The following is a 20,991-nucleotide window of genomic DNA, read 5'->3' as shown; positions in this document are numbered from 1 at the left end:
ATCTAAAGTACAAGTGGATTTTTTTATTTTATTATTTAATTTTTTTAAACTACTCAAAACCTGTTTTTTAACTGTTTTTTTAGTTTAATTTCCGGATTATCTAATATATAAAGACTAGCTGACCCGGTAAACTTCGTTTTACCTTCTAAAGTATAAATCGTTATAAATGTTTAATTTCATCTACACGTCCTTAACTGCATCGTGCTCGCGAATAGATTCTTATGGAAATCGTAAGAAATAAAGTTTAATTTGTATTGGGTAGGTCTTGCTTAGCGGTAAAACAGAAATCGAAAATATATGTAACTTTTTGTCTTCCTTGAATATTTCCGAAAATATTACCCAATTTTTTAAATGACTTTTTAAAATACAGAAAAAACAGTTTTAATGTTTTCTGGATGATTGAATTTTCAAACTAAGAATAGGTTTAAAAACAATTATTTATTTTGACAACAGAATAGAAGCATTCACAACGAAGGATTCTAATCCTATTCTTGTTTTTAATTTGAAATGTGTTTATTTATGCTGTAGAAATCTACTATCTCGGCTTAGGGTTATTCACAATCAGATGAAAAATGTAGAAGTTATGATAGAAAGAACCTTTAAAATCTATAGAATTTCTTTAAATGCAGAATGTTTGTGAAACACCGTCGATGGAATTGAAGTTAGGCTGGAACAAATATCAATTTCGTCTTTTGTCACCCCCCCCCCCCCCTCGGAATAAAAAAAAAATAAAGGGAAAATAAATAAATTTTGAAGTAATTTATGTAAATTTCGATAAAAAATTCTTCCAATATCTAAAAAAAAGAAAAAAAAGAAGACCAAAAAACAAATTTCAGAAGAATTTGTTCCGGCCGTATTTTGAACAAAAGAAAAGTTTTTTGGTCGATCAACATGGTCGAAAACATAAATCTAAAGTACAAGTGGATTTTTTTATTTTATTATTTAATTTTTTTAAACTACTCAAAACCTGTTTTTTAACTGTTTTTTTAGTTTAATTTCCGGATTATCTAATATATAAAGACTAGCTGACCCGGTAAACTTCGTTTTACCTTCTAAAGTATAAATCGTTATAAATGTTTAATTTCATCTACACGTCCTTAACTGCATCGTGCTCGCGAATAGATTCTTATGGAAATCGTAACAAATAAAGTTTAATTTGTATTGGGACTATCATCAAAAGTGAGATTCTTGAAACTATTATACAAACCATCTCTGACCCAAAAAACCCTCGGATACCAAATTTCACTTCATTCCGACCGACCATTCATACGTGATGTTATCACAAAGAAAACGCCTCCATTTTTATATATAAGAAGAAGAAGATGTGAAGAGATAATTTTGTATGGGGACCCCCCTTTCATAAAAAGTGAGATTCTTGAAACTATTATACAAACCATCTCTGACCCAAAAAATCCTCGGATACCAAATTTCACTTCATTCCGACCGACCATTCATACGTGATGTTATCACAAAGAAAACGCCTCCATTTTTATATATAAGAAGATGTGAAGAGATAATTTTGTATGGGGACCCCCCTTTCATAAAAAGTGAGATTCTTGAAACTATTATACAAACCATCTCTGACCCAAAAAACCCTCGGATACCAAATTTCACTTCATTCCGACAGACCATTCATACGTGATGTTATCACAAAGAAAACGCCTCCATTTTTATATATAAGATGTGAAGAAGAGATAACTTTGTATGGGGACCCCCCTTTCATAAAAAGTGAGATTCTTGAAACTATTATACAAACCATCTCTGACCCAAAAAACCCTCGGATACCAAATTTCACTTCATTCCGACCGACCATTCATACGTGATGTTATCACAAAGAAAACGCCTCCATTTTTATATATAAGAAGAAGAAGATGTGAAGAGATAATTTTGTATGGGGACCCCCCTTTCATAAAAAGTGAGATTCTTGAAACTATTATACAAACCATCTCTGACCCAAAAAACCCTCGGATACCAAATTTCACTTCATTCCGACCGACCATTCATACGTGATGTTATCACAAAGAAAACGCCTCCATTTTTATATATAAGATGTGAAGAAGAGATAACTTTGTATGGGGACCCCCCTTTCATAAAAAGTGAGATTCTTGAAACTATTATACAAACCATCTCTGACCCAAAAAACCCTCGGATACCAAATTTCACTTCATTCCGACCGACCATTCATACGTGATGTTATCACAAAGAAAACGCCTCCATTTTTATATATAAGAAGAAGAAGATGTGAAGAGATAATTTTGTATGGGGACCCCCCTTTCATAAAAAGTGAGATTCTTGAAACTATTATACAAACCATCTCTGACCCAAAAAACCCTCGGATACCAAATTTCACTTCATTCCGACCGACCATTCATACGTGATGTTATCACAAAGAAAACGCCTCCATTTTTATATATAAGATGAGTTGGACTATATATGTTTGTTTGTATGCCCCTTATACAAATCCACACCGCTTCCAATCAGCCTGAAATTTGGTACAGTTATGTGTTTGGGCCATGGTAAGGTTTTAGTAACAGTTTTAAGTTCCTCCCACCTAAGAAAAGGGACCCTCCCATACAACTTTCGTTTATATTGCCACGAACCAAAAGTCATGGCATCCATTTTGCCAGACGATTTCCGTTTCCTTTGGCGGGGTTGTTTTCACCATCACCATGATGATGGGCTTGTGATATAGCTCAGTTGGCAAGTCTGTTGTCTCCTAAGCCGATGTTCGCGAGTTCGAGCCCAAGAGCAAACATCGAACACAGTTGTACCGGATAAGTTTTTCAATAACGATCCGCCAACTGCCCCTTTGATAAAGTCGCGAATGCCATAAAGATGGTAAAACGACTATAATCGAAACAAAAAAAAAGTAGTATACCCATTTGGCTCTGAATGCCTCATTTTTAATCTTTTAATGATAACAATGTAGAAAGTAGAAAGGGGGAGGGGGCCTCTTTCATATTTTTTTACATAAATCAAAAACTAATAAAGCAAATAGAACCAAATTTGGCAAGGGAGGGTATTTGGATACGAAAAATATTTCTATGATTAGTTGAGACCCCTTCCTCTTTCCAGAAGGGAGATACAAAGGGGGATGGGGCTTTTTTCATAGTTTTTTCACATAACTCAAAAACTAATTAAGCAAATGGAACCAAACTTGGCATGGGCGGGTATTTGGGAACGTTACATGTTTTAATGATTTTTTGAGACCCCTTCCTTCTTCCAGCAGGGAGAAACGAAAGAGGTAGGGGAGTTTCATACAATTTTTACTGCATAACTCAAGAACTACAACAGCAATTGGAACCAAATTTGGCACGGAACGATATTTGGGTACGAGAAATGCTTATATAAATATTTGGTATCCCTCACTCCTTCAAAGAAGTGGATGAAAAGAGGGAGGAGAGGTCTCCCTTACAATTTTCAGAATAACTGGAGAGCTGATCGAGCAAATTGAACCATTTTTGGCATGTGAGGGTATGTGGATACGAGAAATGTTTTATTATAAATTGAAACCCCACCTTTTCAGCGGAAAGATATAAAGGGGGAAAGTGGGGCTTCCATACATTTTTTTGCATTGCTCGAGAATTAATCGAGCAAATGAAACCAAATTTGGTATCAAAAAGTATTTGAGTACGAAAAATACTTTTTTGAATATTAAGCTATCACCCCTCCATTCAATGCGGAAAACGGAAGGGGGGATGATTCTTCCTTCCAAAATTGATGCATTATTCAAGAATTTACTACGCAAATAAAACCAAATTTGGCATGGAATGGTATTTCAATACGAGAAATGGACAAAACATAAAATGGATAATCATTTCGGTATGATTCTATGATTATTTGACACACCATCCTCCTTGGAGGAGGGAGGTGAGCCCAATACAATTTTGTTAGCATGAGTTTTCAATTTATGCTAACGAAGCCAACAAACGGAAACATATATGGCATGGAAAGGTAGTTTGTTACGAGATATGTTTCGACGATTGTTATAGACCTTTAGGCTGATGTCATGCTGAAGCTACAAGCAACGCAACGCGTTCACACGACAAACCAGCTCTCATTTGATCTCCATGGAAAAAGCGCAGACCTGTCTTACTGAGCGCTTTGTAAAGCGCGACAAATCCATGGAGATCAAATGAGAGCTGGTTTGTCGTGTGAACGCGTTGCGTTGCTTGTAGCTTCAGCATGACATCAGCCTTACGCTTTACAGTGTAGAGAGGGGAAGAAAGGAAGGGGTTCCATAAAAATTTTGCTGTAAAGCTTAAAAACTTAACAACCAATGGAACTAGGTATATTTGATATAAGATGATTTTTGGGAACGAAAAAAAAGGTTATGATTATTGAAGATCACGATCTCCATTCAGCAGGGGGTGAAGGGAAGGGCATGGGGAGGCTCTTTTATCAGTTTTTTAGCATAAATCCAGAACATATCAAGCATATTCTATAAGTAAGATTGTTTGCGAACGATTAATTTGGGACCCTCCTTTTTTAGGGCGAAGCTTAAGGAAACAGATTAAAATTATCAGATCTTTAACAGAAATTTATAGATCAAGATTCAGAATATAAGTTTAAGTTATCTTTGTGTTGCAATTCGAAACTCCAGCTGCAGCTCTCATTTCATAGCGGTTGCTTATGAATAACGTCATAATTTGATTTAAAATAATCCCAACAACACAATAAAAAATTGAATAATTTCTGAAAATATCATTTGATTTTGAAAGGTGTAGCAAAGCACACCGGGTCAGCTAGTAAATTATAAATTAAAATTATTCTAGTTTGCTAAATTGAAAATATTGTCACAAACCAGACTTAATAGATTATTTAATATTGTTAATATTGATTCAAATCCCGGGTTCAATTCTTGTCTAGAATCCGGATTTTGAATTCTAAATTATTGTTTTGGATTTTAATTCTTCCAAAAGATTCTGGATTATGGTTGTGATTTCTGAATCTGTATTATAATAGTAGAAGTGAGACCTCTGAATTGTGAAGTATAATTTCATCTGTGGTTGAACGCAATCCAACTTCACATGTGAGTAGCTATCACAAGTTAGCTTGGAATCTTTCTTAGGCATGCTGATTGTGGGTTATAAATATTTTTTTTGTATCGAAATAACTGAAGTTGTATTCGTGCGAAACTTTTCGCACTCTTTAATTTTTTGTACAGAAATGTCCAGAATCAGGAAAAAGTGCTGATTTCGCTGATTTGATAACAAGTATTGCCTAAATATCAACAAATTGACCGCCTTCCCACTGAGCGAATTGTAATTTTATGCTGAAGTTACATGAATCGACTGGAATACGCTTTCGCGAACGAATTGATAAGAACTTAATTTTTAGCATACTTGAAGGCGCTTTAACATTGCTGCACCCATCGACCAACAAAGCCAGAACAGCATCGATGAATCGATATTAAATTTTTCGAGTGACCGACAAAAGCTATAATTAAACGCAGATTCGTGGCTACTTACCGATTTCCCCAGTCAATCTTAGAGATCACCTTCATCTGCAAATCGTACGTTTGGTCCTGGGTTAGGGTGGCGCTCAGCAATTCCCTTCGGCTTTCGAGCAGCGCCAACATCACTTTCCGCAACGAGGTGAATTTGTATTCTTCCCGTTCCTGCGGAAGGGCGCGACAAAAAAACAAACAATTATTGCGAGTTGCGAGTAGGTTATTTGCATAGAATATCGCCATCAATCTATACGGGCTCGATTCTCTACTTACCACAAACAGCTTCTTCCATATCTCGGACCACTCGCGCAGCACCAGGGTACACTCGGCCACGACCGGATCCAGCTTGGCCAGGTCTTTCAGGTGGATGTAGGACTTGGGGAACAGGCCCACCTTGCGCGGTTTGCGGGGACATGTGCCACGGAACCAGTGCGTCGTTTCCTCCAGTATCTCGACGAAGTCGCCAACGTCCAGCGCAAGCCCGTGCGTCACATGGCCGTGCCAATTGTGAATGGCTAGGGGAAAACGAAACAGGTGAAACGAGGCGGTTAGCAGCGTTTAAGGTTCATTCACAACTTTTACTTTTACGGATCAATTTGCAATGTGTGATAGGATGGTTCGATTTTCTCGTAAATGTAGATTTTCTATTAGTACAACTAGTAACAGGAACATGTGATGGTAACAGCAGAAAACGTCAGTAATTTCCATAGCGCACGCCGTGGGCACCGGCTCAATGTATACAATTATATGATGTGTTGAACCATCCTTCGATTGGAATATTATCTCCGGTCAATGGACAAGTTAGTAAGGTAGATAATAATGAGTTGAGGGATGCCAGATTGTCTGATATTCAAGTTCCATGGAAAATCGGCTTTCACTGGAATCACTGGAAAGGCATACCGGAGTCGGTTCATTTATTTAGAAAAAGAGTGCTACGATCCAAAGGGTGCTACGATCTATAAAATCGATCGTTATAAACCATTTCCTTAGGACTTAGGAATCTTGTTCAAGAAATTCGATGACCCAAGTAACACGAATAAAGTCAGTCGGCTGTACCTATTAAGTTTTATTACTGTATTATAACTATTTATTTTATGACGTTAACTAACAAGTAACACCACAGTTACAGCTCTACGAAATGCTAATATTTTTTACTCTGTTCGAAACCAGTTTTCACAATTTATTGAAAGCTTAAATAAAGCATTTGAACTACTTATTAGAGTTATTTCAAAGCTACAATAAAATACATTGTTTTATAAAAGGACTCAACACTTCTATATAAAAACGATCTTAAACTGATTGATAGTTTACGATCACAAAACAAAAGTTAGACAGGATTAAGTTGAATCATACATACCTACTTGAGATTGATTAGCTCGTGACAAATTATCGGTTCAAACTTGAAATTTTTTCACCCTTACAGTAACAAAGGATTATACATATGCTTGTCTTACGAGAGAAACGTAAAAATTTTGGTTACTGTAAGTAGGGTGGATATCAATTCGAATAAAGTTCTCTTACAGCTTTTTATAACTGATTTTGAAATACGCCATTTGAGAATGTAATCTTCATTTTTTTGTTATTGAAACTATAATTTTTCGAAGAATTTATGGTAAACAGATAAACACTAAAACTTCAAGGTTTTTCCTCTAGAAATATGATTTTCCGCCAAAGGAGCGTGAATGCCTTAATTAATTCGTTTGCTTTGTTATTGAGTTTATTGGCTTCATCGGTGAAAAGTGATGTATTTTTTAGTAGGGACATCTCAAGATAACGAAATTATGTAGATGGATAGAAAGTTGGAAGAAATGAAAGATGGTGAAAATGAGCGGGTAGAATTGATTTAGAAGCATTATCATCTCATATCAAAATTTTGGTTCAGCACGGGTCATCTACTATGAAGTGGAAGATACAGATAGAGTTGCATCTACCACCACACATTAGTAGGCCAAGCGTGGTTCGCACCACAAGAGGAAAAACTTGCAGTGTAAACGTTCGTTCGCACTGAACATACTGCCCACCAGAAAGTAAGTAGTTATCCCGGATGATTGTTGTGGTTGACCTCTCTGGAACCTCGGAATCAGCAGTGTTTTGCAACACACTGCTTGCCAGTAGCTAACTTGCTGCAATGTGAAACCGGGTTGCTGAATCTACTGTTTTTGTCACTATTGCTACACTCGCTTACTTGGATCGCTAGACCTCGTTGCGATCCTTCGGTGGAAAACTCGTCTCTTCCAGGAGAACCAATTACCACCGCGAACTGTCAGGTTGTGGCTGCTGAATTGACAGTGCTCTAACACATTCAAGCTGACTCTCGGTTGCCATGCACTCAGAAAAATACTATTATGTATGCCATAAGATTCTCTTATGAAGTGGCGCCATAAGAAAAATTAATGAAATTCATAAGATTGTCTTATGACGCGAATGAATTCTGAAGATGAACGCCTACTTCAATGAGAGGTTGTTGCTTTTCATAAGAGATTCTTATGGAAACAGTAAATCACTTTCTAATAAGAAAATTTTTCGATATTTCATGCTGAAAACATTCACTTTATTGTTTGCCAAATTTGTTTAAAATTAAATCCTTCATGGTCACCATCAGCAGCGCATCAACAGACGGCTCCATCAAAGTTTTTTTGTCGCATCTTAATCTGCGACCTTTCGTTTTTTGCCGATCAGCTTGCTGAAAAGTAAACAAATAATGTATTTTAGTTTACTAATGTATGCAACGTTCACACCAAAAACATAAAATCGAACTTACCATTCCGGAGATAACAATAACATTTAACATTGAAGGAAAACTATAATAACTTTGAACTGGCGATTGCTTCGTACTGTTAGATGATGAAAAAAAAATTGATGCTATGAATGAATGTGTTCATCATTTTTTCACAATGCCGTTTCTTCTATTTTTCATTAGAACATCGTAAGAAAATTGAAAGAATTTCATAAGACTCTTATGAAAAATTAGTTTGGACGCCAAAAAGTGGTTCATAAGATGTATCTTATGAAATTTATAATAAGATTTCCTCTGAGTGTGGATACCTCTTAGCAAAGAGCCACGAGCTCGAAGTAAATTTCGTATTGTTGCTCTCGTTCTGCTGGTGACGACAGTGCGATGATTTCTTGGTGGTGCTTGTTGTACTCAGCTGGCGTGCAACTTTCTCGTCCGCTTCCGGTAGTCTAGGGCTAGACCATTCCTGGCTGGTTCGCCTGCTCCTGGATCGGCCACTTCACTGGACCGATATTGCCGCAATGGTGGTTAAAAATAAACTGATAACGCAACCTTTTTTTTCTCCAGGGATTTTAAGCGACAATTTTTTTTTCAGGGATTTTCATCCTATTGGCATGATCACGCAACGCTCAGGAGCGAGCGTTTTTATACCTTCGTCCGGTGGGCTACTGTTTTTGATTGGCCGGCTCGACGTGGCGTGGGCGTGGTACTATTCTTTCAGACTCCCATTCTAATGTCTTTTAGCCAGCGGCTTTGGCGTAGTGGTTAGAATTTAAGTCATCTACGCCAGGGTTCAGGAGATCATGAGATCATTAGATCGAGCCCCGGTCGTGGCATACATAGTAAACTTTCTGTGGTCTGGTGGTTGTAGCATTTGTAAGATGCTAGCCATAATTTTTTTTTTTTATTTTTTTTTTTATTAGAGACGTTTTAACCTACATTGGTTATTCGCGTCTTTTTAAAATAGAAAAAATAACAATATTTTACAAGTTCTCAGTTAATCCTATTGCTTTGACTAGCCATAATTACTTAGCTAGCTTATCATTACGAAAGATGTGTAAGCACAAAAAGTTGTGGAAAGAAGATCTTTTCAAAGTAGAGTTGCAGGATTTCCGACTATCATTTGAAATTGATACTCACCGTAGTGAGATACTCACATCGAGAAATAAATCACGGTTTCAGATCGTCAGCTATTTTCTACACTTTTTACCCTACGATTTTATTGCTGAAAGTTTAATTTATAAAGATCCCTGAGTTTTTTGAACGTAAATTAATGCAATTTGCTCTTTTCACTAACGGGGCGCCATTATGAGGAATTTCATATTTACGAAAGCCTGGTAAGGATTTGAATTTATTGAACATTATGATACTGAAACTAAAAGCAATAAACCTCGTGGGAATTGGGTTACAAAAAATTTGTGTTTGTACAAAACACTGCCTTATGAATTTTGTGGACACCACTTTGACTTTAGTTTTATAAAGCGCTGAGGTGATCTAGCGGATAAGCTGGTGCGAGTCTGGTAACCCAGGCGTACTGGGTTCGATTCCCGGTATCGGCAAGAAAACTTTCGGGTTCGAAGCCCATAAGTTGCCGATAGGTATGATGTGTATCATTCATTATTAATAACTATATGTAATTAATATTCCAGAGGGAATGCAACTGGGGTTAATCTGAAGAGACTTTTGCAAGTGGAGTGAATTGCCAACCATTGTAGGTCTCTGAATGTTGGATGCTTTCCCTCGACGAACCATCGGCCTTGGAAGTTCTAGAAGAAATTCGAAGACCAAGCCACACAGACATAGGTTGAACCTTGCTACCGATGAGGGACCAATACATACATACATAAACTGTATCAAAAAATTGTCCGTACAGCACGTACTTTGAAATCCAAGCAATCAAAAAGTGCACTTTTTCAGTCAATAAAAATACTACAATTAAATCATTCGCTGCAGAAACTAGTCTTTTTTGTAGATCAGTATTAAAAATGTTTATGAATTAAACCTTAAAAATAATCCAATTCATTTTGCATGGAAAGTTCCAAAAAAGACGTCAAAAAATAGTCCGTACACTGAGGCCGATTTTCGTGTTTCCGGATGTCAACGGATATTTTTTTGTGAGAAGCAGACATTTTCCTGTTAATTAAATCCACAAAAATTAACAGGAAAATGTCTGCTCCTCAAAAAAAAAATACCCGTTGACATCCGGAAACTGATTGTTGACCTGAAGAATGACGGTAAGAGCTTGACCGAAATTGCAAGTATAGTAAAACGGCCTTGATCGTTGGTTCAGTATCGAGAACTTTCAGAACTTTAAGAAGACTGACTCCCAGGAGACTACTACAGGAAGAGGCCGCAAACTGAAGCTTACGGATCGTCACCATCGCATCATTGTCAGCGAAATCAGTCAGAATCCTAAAATCAGTGCCTTGAAACTAGCTGACAGCCTGAAGAATTTTGAAAACATACAGGTTAATCCTCAAACGGTACGGAACATACTTCATGAGAAAAAATACAGAGGTCGTGTTGCTCCCGTTTACAGCCGTTTACATCTGCTAAGAATAAGAAAAAGCGACTGAAATACGCTCAAAAGTATGTCCTGGAACCGGAAGAGATCTGGCAGACCGTCATATTCACTGACGAAAGCATATATTTTTGGGTCTGACGGACATGTAAGCGTTTGGCGTAATAAAATACTGAATTGGATCCGAAAAATTTGCGACCGACAGCTAAGCACGGTGGTGGCCATGTAATGGTGTCGGGTGCTTTCAGCGCAAATGGCACCGGAAACTTGACATTCTTTCACGGAGAAAAAAATAAATTTATCAGTATATTACGCGTCTACAGGAATATAAGTATGATTGTTTGGTTATGACCCTAAAATACGATCAAACCAACCATCAGCTTAGCGAGTAATTTCCAGGGAGTTAGTCTTCTTAAAGTTCTGAAAGTTCTCGATACTGAACCAACGATCAAGGCCGTTTTACTATACTTGCAATTTCGGATAAGCTCTTACCGTCATTCTTCAGGCCAACAATCAGTTTCCGGATGTCAACGGATATTTTTTTGTGAGGAGCAGACATTTTCCTGTTAATTTAATCCACAAATTGTTGAAGTCTACTGATTTATGCTAAATAAAGTTTATTTTACCGTATTTATCGCTCAGACCACTGGAAATTGTTTTTGCTGAGATTCAACTCACGTTTCTGCGTTTGACAGACTGACACATAACTGTTAACTTGACTTATATTTGACAAAGGCCTCAGTGTACGGACAATTTTTTGACGTCGTTTTTGGGACTTTCTATACAAAATGAATTGGATTATTTTTAAGGTTTAATTCATAAACATTTTTAATACTGATCTACAGAAAGGACTAGTTTATGCAGCGAATGATGTAATTGTAGTATTTTTATTGACTGAAAAAGTGCACTTTTTTATTGTATCGAGTTCAAAGTACGTGCTGTACGGACAATTTTTTGATACAGTGTACATACCACTTTGACTTTAGTTTTCTAATGTTTAGTTGCTAAATCGTCTTGGTTTGAAATGCAAAATGTTAATCACCAGGACGAGGTTTGATAGGTTTGTAATCAGTAGATACAAATACAATGAGATTTAAATTAAAAAAAAATCAGGCTTTTTAATTGTAACAAACAATTTTGCTTGCTTAGCTATACACGATATTAAAAACGAAATTCAGTTCATTTTTTCAAGGGTTGTGTAAAAAAAAATAATCTTATCGTTACTCACATATTTCAAAATTATTTTTTGTATTTTATCGGCAACTTTTGTTGAACTTGATTATAATCTAAGTCTCAAGAGCAGTAAAAGTGTGTAAGATACATAAATTTGGAACTATTAAGGATTATCAATTCCTCTTGTATCCATATTTATTTGGACCAAACTTCAAACATTCATATTTTTGTCTTGATATACCTATGCATATTTGTATTCATTGTAGAATATATGTATACATTAAAATAAATCACTTCTTTTTCTACCAATTGGTTCTATTTTTTTGTGCCGTGTCGATTTTTTTTTCAAATAATTTTATTTTTAACGATTTTCTCGAAATAAGACGATTACCAAGTTATGTGGGTTGTTTCAAAGGCAGTCCATTTGCTGAAATAGGATTTCTAATTAGGTACCAAATTATGTGGGTTTTGCTGAAATAGGATTTCTAATTAGGTACCAAGTTATGTGGGTTGTTTCAAAGGCAGTCCATTGAATTGTGGAGGATAAATTGATTTCCGAAAGTTAAAAAGATTTTTTAAACCGTTTGCAAGTTTTCCCCGAAGTAGTGAAAGTACGAGATAGTTGTTTCGCGCTTTTTTTTTTTCTAGAGAGAAGGAGAGGGAGAGTGCAACAAAAAAAATCGGTCTTCTTGCGCGAGAGCATGTGTGTGCCGCAATATATATTCTATGTTTTTTTTAATTTGCATGGCCCAGTCAAGCCCCATATTTCTTTAATTCGGTAATAACTGAAATTGTTTTAAGAAGGTTTTTTCATCATTTTTTGACGTTTTTAATGGGGATGAGGGAGGGCCATCCAGACACCATATCGAAGCGATGTGGAAGGTAGAGTGCGCACTGGGCAGTTACCTTCTTAACATGTCGTTTATAGATGGCGGGTTCGTCTATACACATCCTATGGAACATTCTGCATCAATATGACTGAATTTTTTATTTTTAGCAAGTGATTGTTCTTTCTGTGGAGACAAATTGTCCCCACTCCCCACCCTACCCATTGAATCGTACCAGTTACTCTACTTGTACCTTCACTCCCTTGGAATAGTTCACACAAAGGCAGTTTAGAGTTACAAATACAAATAGGTTATTCGGATCAAATTTTGATGTACGAGTGTTCGCTGCAGCAAACGGGCTGTGCAAACGGGCTGAATCCTATTATAGGATGGAAGATTACATCATACACCATACAAATAGGATATCTAATTATTTGTTTTTTTTTTGTATAAACAAATCAAAGGATTAGATGCTGGTCAAAATGATAACTTAATCATAAATAACTAATTGAAAATTATGAAATGAAAAAAGTCGTTGCCGGTTTTATTGACCTATCTTCAATCCCAAAAGACATACCTTGACTCATCAGGCTGTAACTCGATTATCTGAAGAGTTAGTAAGTTACGGTCTTGGACAAAGTTTTCAGCAGAAAATTTACTTCAGATAATATAAAAATTGACACAAAAACATTCAGGTGACTCGGTTTCAGAATTGACATAAAAATCATGTTTTGTTTCTCAGAACAAAATATGTAAGTTCTTTATCCAGTTTCCTATCTCTTCTAGTGTGCTTAGAAAACCACTATATTTTTTGAGGAAATGAGTTTACCGTTCGACGGTGAAGAGATTTGTTCTACAGGCGTCCTAAGTCATGATCGGCCAGGAAACATATCGTTTGATTTTTTTTTAGAAAACTCAAAAGACGCCTCTTAATTATTTCTGGAATTACTGTATGTCCTTCCTGAGGTTTGAAATATACAATATTTTGACTTCTTTGTGAATTGGCTTCGAACGACAATAAGAAGTAATCTAGAACTTTTTTCGCAAAATCGACAATGCTCAATGTACATCCACAAATCATTATTTCGATCATCGTTTTTTAAACACAGTTTTCATTTAAACACAGCAAATGTATACGCCTTCAAACCGACGTATTTCTGTTTATTTCTTTAGTCTGCTAAAATTCTATCGAAACTGGTAACACTGATTGAAAATGGAAAAATAATATGCAGTATGTTTAATATTAGTATAGTCGACTTCCTCTAGCCCAGCCGGTTTGAGAGTGCATCGGGTACACAGAGAAACGAGTGCGGAATTGCATTCGCACTTTGAATCAGTGATAGTTTATAGAGAAAAACGATAAATACACAATACAGTATGACCCATAAAAAATGTGAAAATCTATCATCAAGGTTCAAAAAAACTTTTCTTGATGTTAACATGATTTAAAAACTTTTCATTCATTCAAGCATGTAGATAAACTATAGCTTTTATGAAAACAGGAGGCCTTTTTAATCCTTTAATAGCAACCGCTCTAAGTGTTATGACTCCGTCGGGATGCTTGGTAGTAAACTTGAATTTCACATGCTCTGGGACATCCTTAGCCTTTAGGGGTAAAATATACCGATCCGTTCGTGAATTGGACACCGGACCATCGAAAAAAGTTTCGAGATATTCGTTTTCTTAGCCAGTCTCTGTATTGATCTTACTGGATTCTGCTTTCGTCTTGACAAATTATACGCCTTTTCCAGTGCGTGCAGACTGTGGCCTTCCACTACCCAGCTTCCGAGCACGCGGTAATCAGTCGCTAGATGGCATGCTACAACCGCAGCAATTTACTTGGAAGATTTTTGGGCGAAAAGAAAACTGGTCACTATCTCCTTTGTTTTTGTACATCTTTAGACTGTAATGAAGCATTACTAACGTTAACTGACAGATGAAGGTTAGAGCTAATACACCTACAAAAAAACATACTCAAAAATCTTCAAAAAACAAAACCCAAAACAGATTCCTAAAAATTTTCGTATTTTTTTATGGATCATACTGTATAGGCGCTGCGGTCTGTAGTGGCGAAAACGTACGAAGGCCCGGACGTGAACTATATGAGATAAACAAACAGGTCTCTCCATCCATCGTTAATGGCTGGCCCGGGGATCAATGGAGCTGGTAGTGAGGACGAAGTATACACACACCGAAATACCTTCACAAAGTATAGTTGGGTTTGTATTAGAAAGCAATTTCATCGCCCCGGATGAGGAAAAGTAAATTGCACATATGGAAGACAAAGCATGTGGCCATCTCGAGCTTTGCGACTGATTAAGAGAACGAACGGGAGTCGCTCCTTCTTATTCCATAGTCGAACGGACCTGCTGCAGCGCGATTATTACGATGATGATGATGATGGTGAAAATAAAACGTCGCGGCTACCGGTTTCCACTAACAGACACTAAACGGTTGTGATGTGTAGGATGTTTTTATTCTCGGAAAAGATCAAATTAATCATCATCTGGGTCCTATTGAGGCTGTAGTAGAAACAAGCAACTGCCTGTGGTACATAATGCAATTCCCATACTGATACTGGTTCATTAACAAAATGAAGTCATTAAAGATCATGTTATAAACAGGGGATAGCAATAGAGAGAAAATTCTTTGTACTTGGAATGGTAATGATCAAAATTCCACAAAAACTGCTCAATTTGCAACATTCGCACAATTTTTCTCTCTCTGAGCGCTGATTTCTCTAATTTGAACTCAAATTTACTTATTTTCCCACACAATTGGACACAAATTCAATAATTGGCTGCAAAATGTGCGTGATCATTGGCGTATCTTCTCTGATGTGATTCGGATACTAACTTACCGATGAAAAATTTATTCGAGTTGATAGTCCAGATTTTCGCGAATAGAACAGAGCCTTAAAGCAGGGGGGTGACAATCTGGCTCTTCTTGCGAACAAGAATCAACAAGAATTTTTCTATCAATCGGGAGAAACGTTTATGGTGTTTTCCTCTCGAAGCAGTACAGAGTTGAAAAAGTCAAAATTTCAACCAATGAGGAACCAGAATGATTGTTGTGTTAGTGTGCAATCATTCATAATGCTCTAGAATTTGACATCTAGTCCGGTTCCTTTGACAGCAAAATGTCAGGTTTGTTATGGGCCCACAAAATCGTGGGCCCGTAATTTTGATGGTAGTCAAAATCAATGACAAAGGATAGGGCTGTCACCCCCCTGCCATAAAGCCATTAGGGTATGTCTTATTACAACTTTCCCCTTTTGGTCAAAATAATCGTGTGTATTTTTGCACATTTTAAAAATAAATTTAAGATGACCGGGCTTTGATTTGAAAGTCACTTTTTTGGTTTCACTCGAATATGTTATTTTCATGCAATGCCAAACAAAATTCAAAATAGAGCAGATTGGAAAAATCTCTTGCTACAACGCAAAACGAGTGCTCAGGAAAAAAAACAATCTAGCAGCACTGTCAGATTGCTACACGGAAAATAATAAAAAGGTAAAATATGCGGAGATAGCAAGGTGAACACTCGTGAAAGCTAAAAAGGTAACTTCTATCTCTTCGAGGTGAAACTCATATCACAGCGAGGTAAAATTTACCTGAACTGAAGTTAGAAAAAGGTACAATTCTCGGTGACCATCGAAGTGTATTCCACGTCATCCCCTAGATATCATTCCGGAAAGGCCGGACCTGATCGGATTAGTCGAATGGAGAAGGGCCATAAATGTATTAACGCAATGCAGAAGGGTTCAGTGGCCATTATGGAGCGGAAGAACGCGAAGACGAATTGCTACGAGCCTGGCGAAGAAAGGACTTGCCTCAACAATTTTCTGAAACTCGGTGATACATTTCAAAAATAAATATAAGGTAGAAATCACTATTTATCTTAAATAAATATCAATATTTGAATGAATTTTAGTGTTATTGAAGAAACCAATCAAACCAACTAGCATTTACCTGTCAGATCAGCGATTGGGGAAACCGTATTATTTTCTATTTTGATAGTTGAATGCGAAAAAGAATAAATTAACTTTTTTGCCTGGTGAATTGAAAAAAAGGTAAAATTTTCCTCGAAAGACGGGTGAAAAAAATCACCTCGCTTCTCGGTAAATTTTACCTTTTTTTTTTATTTTTCGTGTAGTATATAAGGAATGTATTCGAAAAAAATGCAACACTTTGTTTTGTGAATAACTTTTGAATGCGTGAATGAAAATTTATGAACTTTTTAGTAAAGCTGCCTAGTAATGTAATATTAACCCTAATCCGCATTTGAGTGTCAATATGACACTATTGGATTGGAAATTTGACGGCTTGTAGCTTTATTCGGGAGCATCCAAATAATACAATTTCTTCGGGGACCCTCAATCAATTCTTGAAATTTTTAATTTTGCTTCTTTACTTTTTTATGAACCCACCCTGAAAGTGCAGGAAAAAATCCCTAATCAGACCTAGAGTTCAGTTTTCCGTTATTCAAAGTCCAAAAAAAAAATCTGAAAAAAACATGCTGCGGATTGAAGACTGTAGATCAGCTACGGAATGCTCGAAAAAAATTTTTTGAAAGTTTTTAAGATCATGACCATAAAAATGTGAAAAGTGGTGTAAAAACCTTATTTTTAAATCAATGAATTTTAAAAAGAGGATTGAAAATTTTACGTTATTTGGCACATTTTTCCATTTCTAGGTTGTCAAAATACGAAACACAAGATTTTTTTCAAAGGAAGCTGGTTTTCAAACTTTTTGTCAATTTGAATTTTTTTTTCAGATTTTCTTTAACTAAAATACAACTTTGGATTTTGAGTATATTAAAGCAAGATTTTCGCAACGAAATTATATTCAACAGAAAGCCAATTTTAAACCGGTTCTAGTGGTGTAGGTAATAACATTGCGTTTTTTAACATGCCGTAGCTGATCTACAGTCTTTTTCCAAAATATGTTTTTTCGATTTTCTTTTAGACTTTGAATAATGGAAAAACGAAGTGTTGTAGATGAATAATGTCTGAGAAACATATTTAACTTACTCCAAAACTATAAAATTTGTACAAATCGGTTGAGAAACAGGACAGACTATGTGACTATAAATTTAGTAAAAATCGGTTGAGAAACAAGAGAGGTTTTAAGCAAGGAGTGTAAAATTGATACTCAAGGTCTGATTAAGGAGTTTTTTTTTTCATTCATAAAAATGCAATGATCCAAAATTAAAGATTTTAAGAATACATTGAGGGTCCCTGAAGATTTTTTTTTATGCACCCGAATAAAGTTACAAGCCGCCAAACTTCCAATAAAGACATATTGACACTCAAGAGCGGATTATGGATTTTTTTTAAGTTGTCTTTAAATTATGGCATCTGGTGATTCTAAACTTCTGACAATCCTAAACAAATCTCACGTAGATTAATTCATTTGAACATTTTGAGACTCTGAAGGCAACAATTTTCTAGCTAGAATAATATGTTCGAACATTGTATGATTTGAGTCTAGCCATCTGGCAGTGTTGCTGGATTCTTTCCATTAAGAAGAACACTCTTTTAGTTTTAACAAGTGATGTATGGGCTTCGTATCAAGGTTTGAAAAAGGATCGGAGTTGTGTTTTGAAGGGAATTTCTTGAGCACGAAATAGTTGAAATAGGGGAAATTTATACACTGAAAATGAGTTTTGTGAGTTTTTAAAGTAATCGTAATATAACAGAGGCTGGGTCATTCGGCCGAAAGTCATGAGGCTGTAAGCCATTCGGCCGAAGGTCATTCGGCCGATGGACGTTAGGCCGAATAGATTATCTGGCCGAATGGGTTATTCAGCCAACGGTTATCCAGCCGAAAGGACGGAAGGCCGAAAGGATGTTCGACCGAATGGTCACTAAGCCGAATGGTCATAAGGCTGAATGATCATAATAAATGGTTGCTAGGTCAATAACAAATATTTTAAAGTTGTCTGCATGTTAGGCAGAATGGTCATCAGGCCGAATGGTCGTTATGCCGAACGGACGATATGTCGAATGGTCGCAAAGCCGAATGATCGATTCCGGCCTTGCATCCATTCGGCCTGATGACCATGCAGCCTCACATGCAGGCAAGTGTAAAAGATTTGTTATTGACCTAGCAACTATTAATTACGATCATTCAGCCTTGTGACCATTCAGCCTAACTGCCATTCGCCCCAACATGTAAACATGCGTTAAAATGTCTTATCGGCCTGGCATACATTCGGCCTAACGACCATTCGGCCTAATGAACATTCGGCCTAACTTTCGATTGGCCTAACATGCAAAAAAAGCGATAATATGTCTTATAGGCCAAACATAAATTTGGCCCAACGACCATTCAGTTTAACAACCATTCGGCCTAACGACCTTGCGGCCTAGCATCCATTCGGCCTTACGAACATTCGGCCTTATGACCATTCGGTGTAATGCCCATTCGGCCTAATGACCATTCGGCCTATCGTCCATTCGGCCTATCGTCCATTCGGCCTATCGTCAATTCGGCCTATCGTCCATTCGGCCTATTGTCAATTTGCCCTGATGACCATTCGGCCTAATGTCCCATTCGGCCTATTGTCCTATTCGGCCAAAAATCCGTCGACCTTTTAACCCATTCGGCCTAGCGACCTTCGGCCTAACATCTTTCGGCTTATCGGCCTTCGGCCGAATGTCCGAGCCCCAATATAGCAACCAAGCTTGATGCGGTCGCGAATAAGTTGCAGCATAAATATCGTGATTTTTGAGTCGATTCGAAAAGTAATCAGCACTTGCTGCGTTTGATTTGATTTGATTCAGAAGAAAATTGAAGAAAGGTTGAAATGTGAAAATTATGTAAGGAAATTTGCTTGATGGTTAAAGCCAACTCAGCGAAAGAATAAAAAGGGGAAAATTGCAGAGAAAGAAAAGTTGTACGAGTCTACAGTGAGAAAAATGCGTTCATTTAGTCGGCTGCGCTAGTGAGAAGTCGTCCAAACAGAAAAGGAGGATAAATCGAGGTGTAAAATCGTTTTGCGAAAAGCAAAAATTGAACTGAGGAAGGCAAGTGAATGTATCTGCGGCTTCTTGGCATGGCGGATGCTTATTTCAGATGGATGAACGCATTTCTGGTCAGATGAAGTAGGAGTTGATGCCCACTGTGTGGTGAGATTGTTCCTGTTTTTGCTTCATTTTATATTATATTGAGAATTATCGATTATTTGAATTTTCTCTATTCTACTCTCACCGCTTTGCGATTTTTCCCCAAAATTTGGCAAACCAGCTCTTGAATTATTGGCACCTCGGAAAAGGACAAATTGAACACACTAACCAGAAGGGTAAAAGTTCGGTAGTTCATTTTACCGACCAGTTTCTAGTGTGTTTGATTAAAATGACCGGTTTTCAAGTAAATATGATGAGCCAAATATTCGGTAAAAAGTTACCGAAAGCTCGGTAAGAAAAATGACAAATTACGAAACAATTTTACAATTTGTTTGATAAATATTCGATAAAACTGTGTATAGACCAACGTAACTGAATTTGTTTAACTTGTAGGCATAACTCGAAAACTTGTAGAAATATGCAAATATTCTCAATGAATAAGCTGATCGGATGGTTATCGCTAGCCTAGCACTTTAAAGCGCCTGTCCGGGTAAAATTGCCCAAGAGGTCAATTTGGTGACACACTCTATCATGGAAGATCATTCCCGTGTAATTAATTTGAGAGAGTATCTAGTACAGGGTTCTAGTTACTGTCAGACTAACTTTTACCTCCACACTTCAGACGAATGCATATGTATGGCACATTTCAGACATACGTACAATGTCCATGTACATCATGAGCGATTTAAATGCTGAATGGGTGCACTACAAACGATTGGTTTCAAAATCAACGATGCATCATTTTGGCCAGCTACATATTTGTAATCAGTGTTAATGGCCACAGTACTGGGTGTTCCACTTAGCTTTGTTTGTGTTTACAGAATTGTAACTGGTTGTTTTTAAAACGCTACCACCAGAATGAGCGCGCACCACTTTACGTGTCATATGCCAAAGAGAGATGAAGGTAACAAAAATGCGGGCATTATGTCAGAATTCGCGCATCAGGCGTAACTTCATCTGACTGGTTACGTATTGGAAACGTGCGTACCGCAATTGTGCTAAGTGAATGTGAAAGCATCATCCTCCTTGATAGCATTTTTGATGTATACCGAACCCTAGGACGAATATCAAACTTTTTATTCAGCTTTATGAGCACTCAATATGAGATCAACCGTTTCTGTAAGATTGAATAATAACTAAGGCTTGCATCACTTA

General features: G+C 36.9%; 1 protein-coding gene across 2 annotated transcripts in view; it reads right to left on the bottom strand.

Moving 5' to 3' along the window:
- Positions 1-20,991, bottom strand: part of LOC129740607 (dedicator of cytokinesis protein 3) — a 161,541-nt gene that overhangs the window by 100,333 nt on the left and 40,217 nt on the right. For both annotated transcript variants that reach the window (XM_055732313.1, XM_055732314.1), the window contains exons 2-3: positions 5,726-5,967; positions 5,472-5,620 (exon numbers count right to left, since the gene is read on the bottom strand). In XM_055732313.1, coding sequence (XP_055588288.1) covers positions 5,472-5,620; positions 5,726-5,967 — 391 coding nt within the window. The remainder of the gene's footprint in view (positions 1-5,471; positions 5,621-5,725; positions 5,968-20,991) is intronic.

The sequence above is a fragment of the Uranotaenia lowii genome, chromosome 1 (genome assembly GCF_029784155.1).
Source record: "Uranotaenia lowii strain MFRU-FL chromosome 1, ASM2978415v1, whole genome shotgun sequence".
Taxonomy (NCBI): Eukaryota; Metazoa; Arthropoda; class Insecta; order Diptera; family Culicidae; genus Uranotaenia; species Uranotaenia lowii.
The sequence above is the reverse complement of the archived record's forward strand: the minus strand, read 5'-3'. Positions and strand labels throughout refer to the sequence as shown.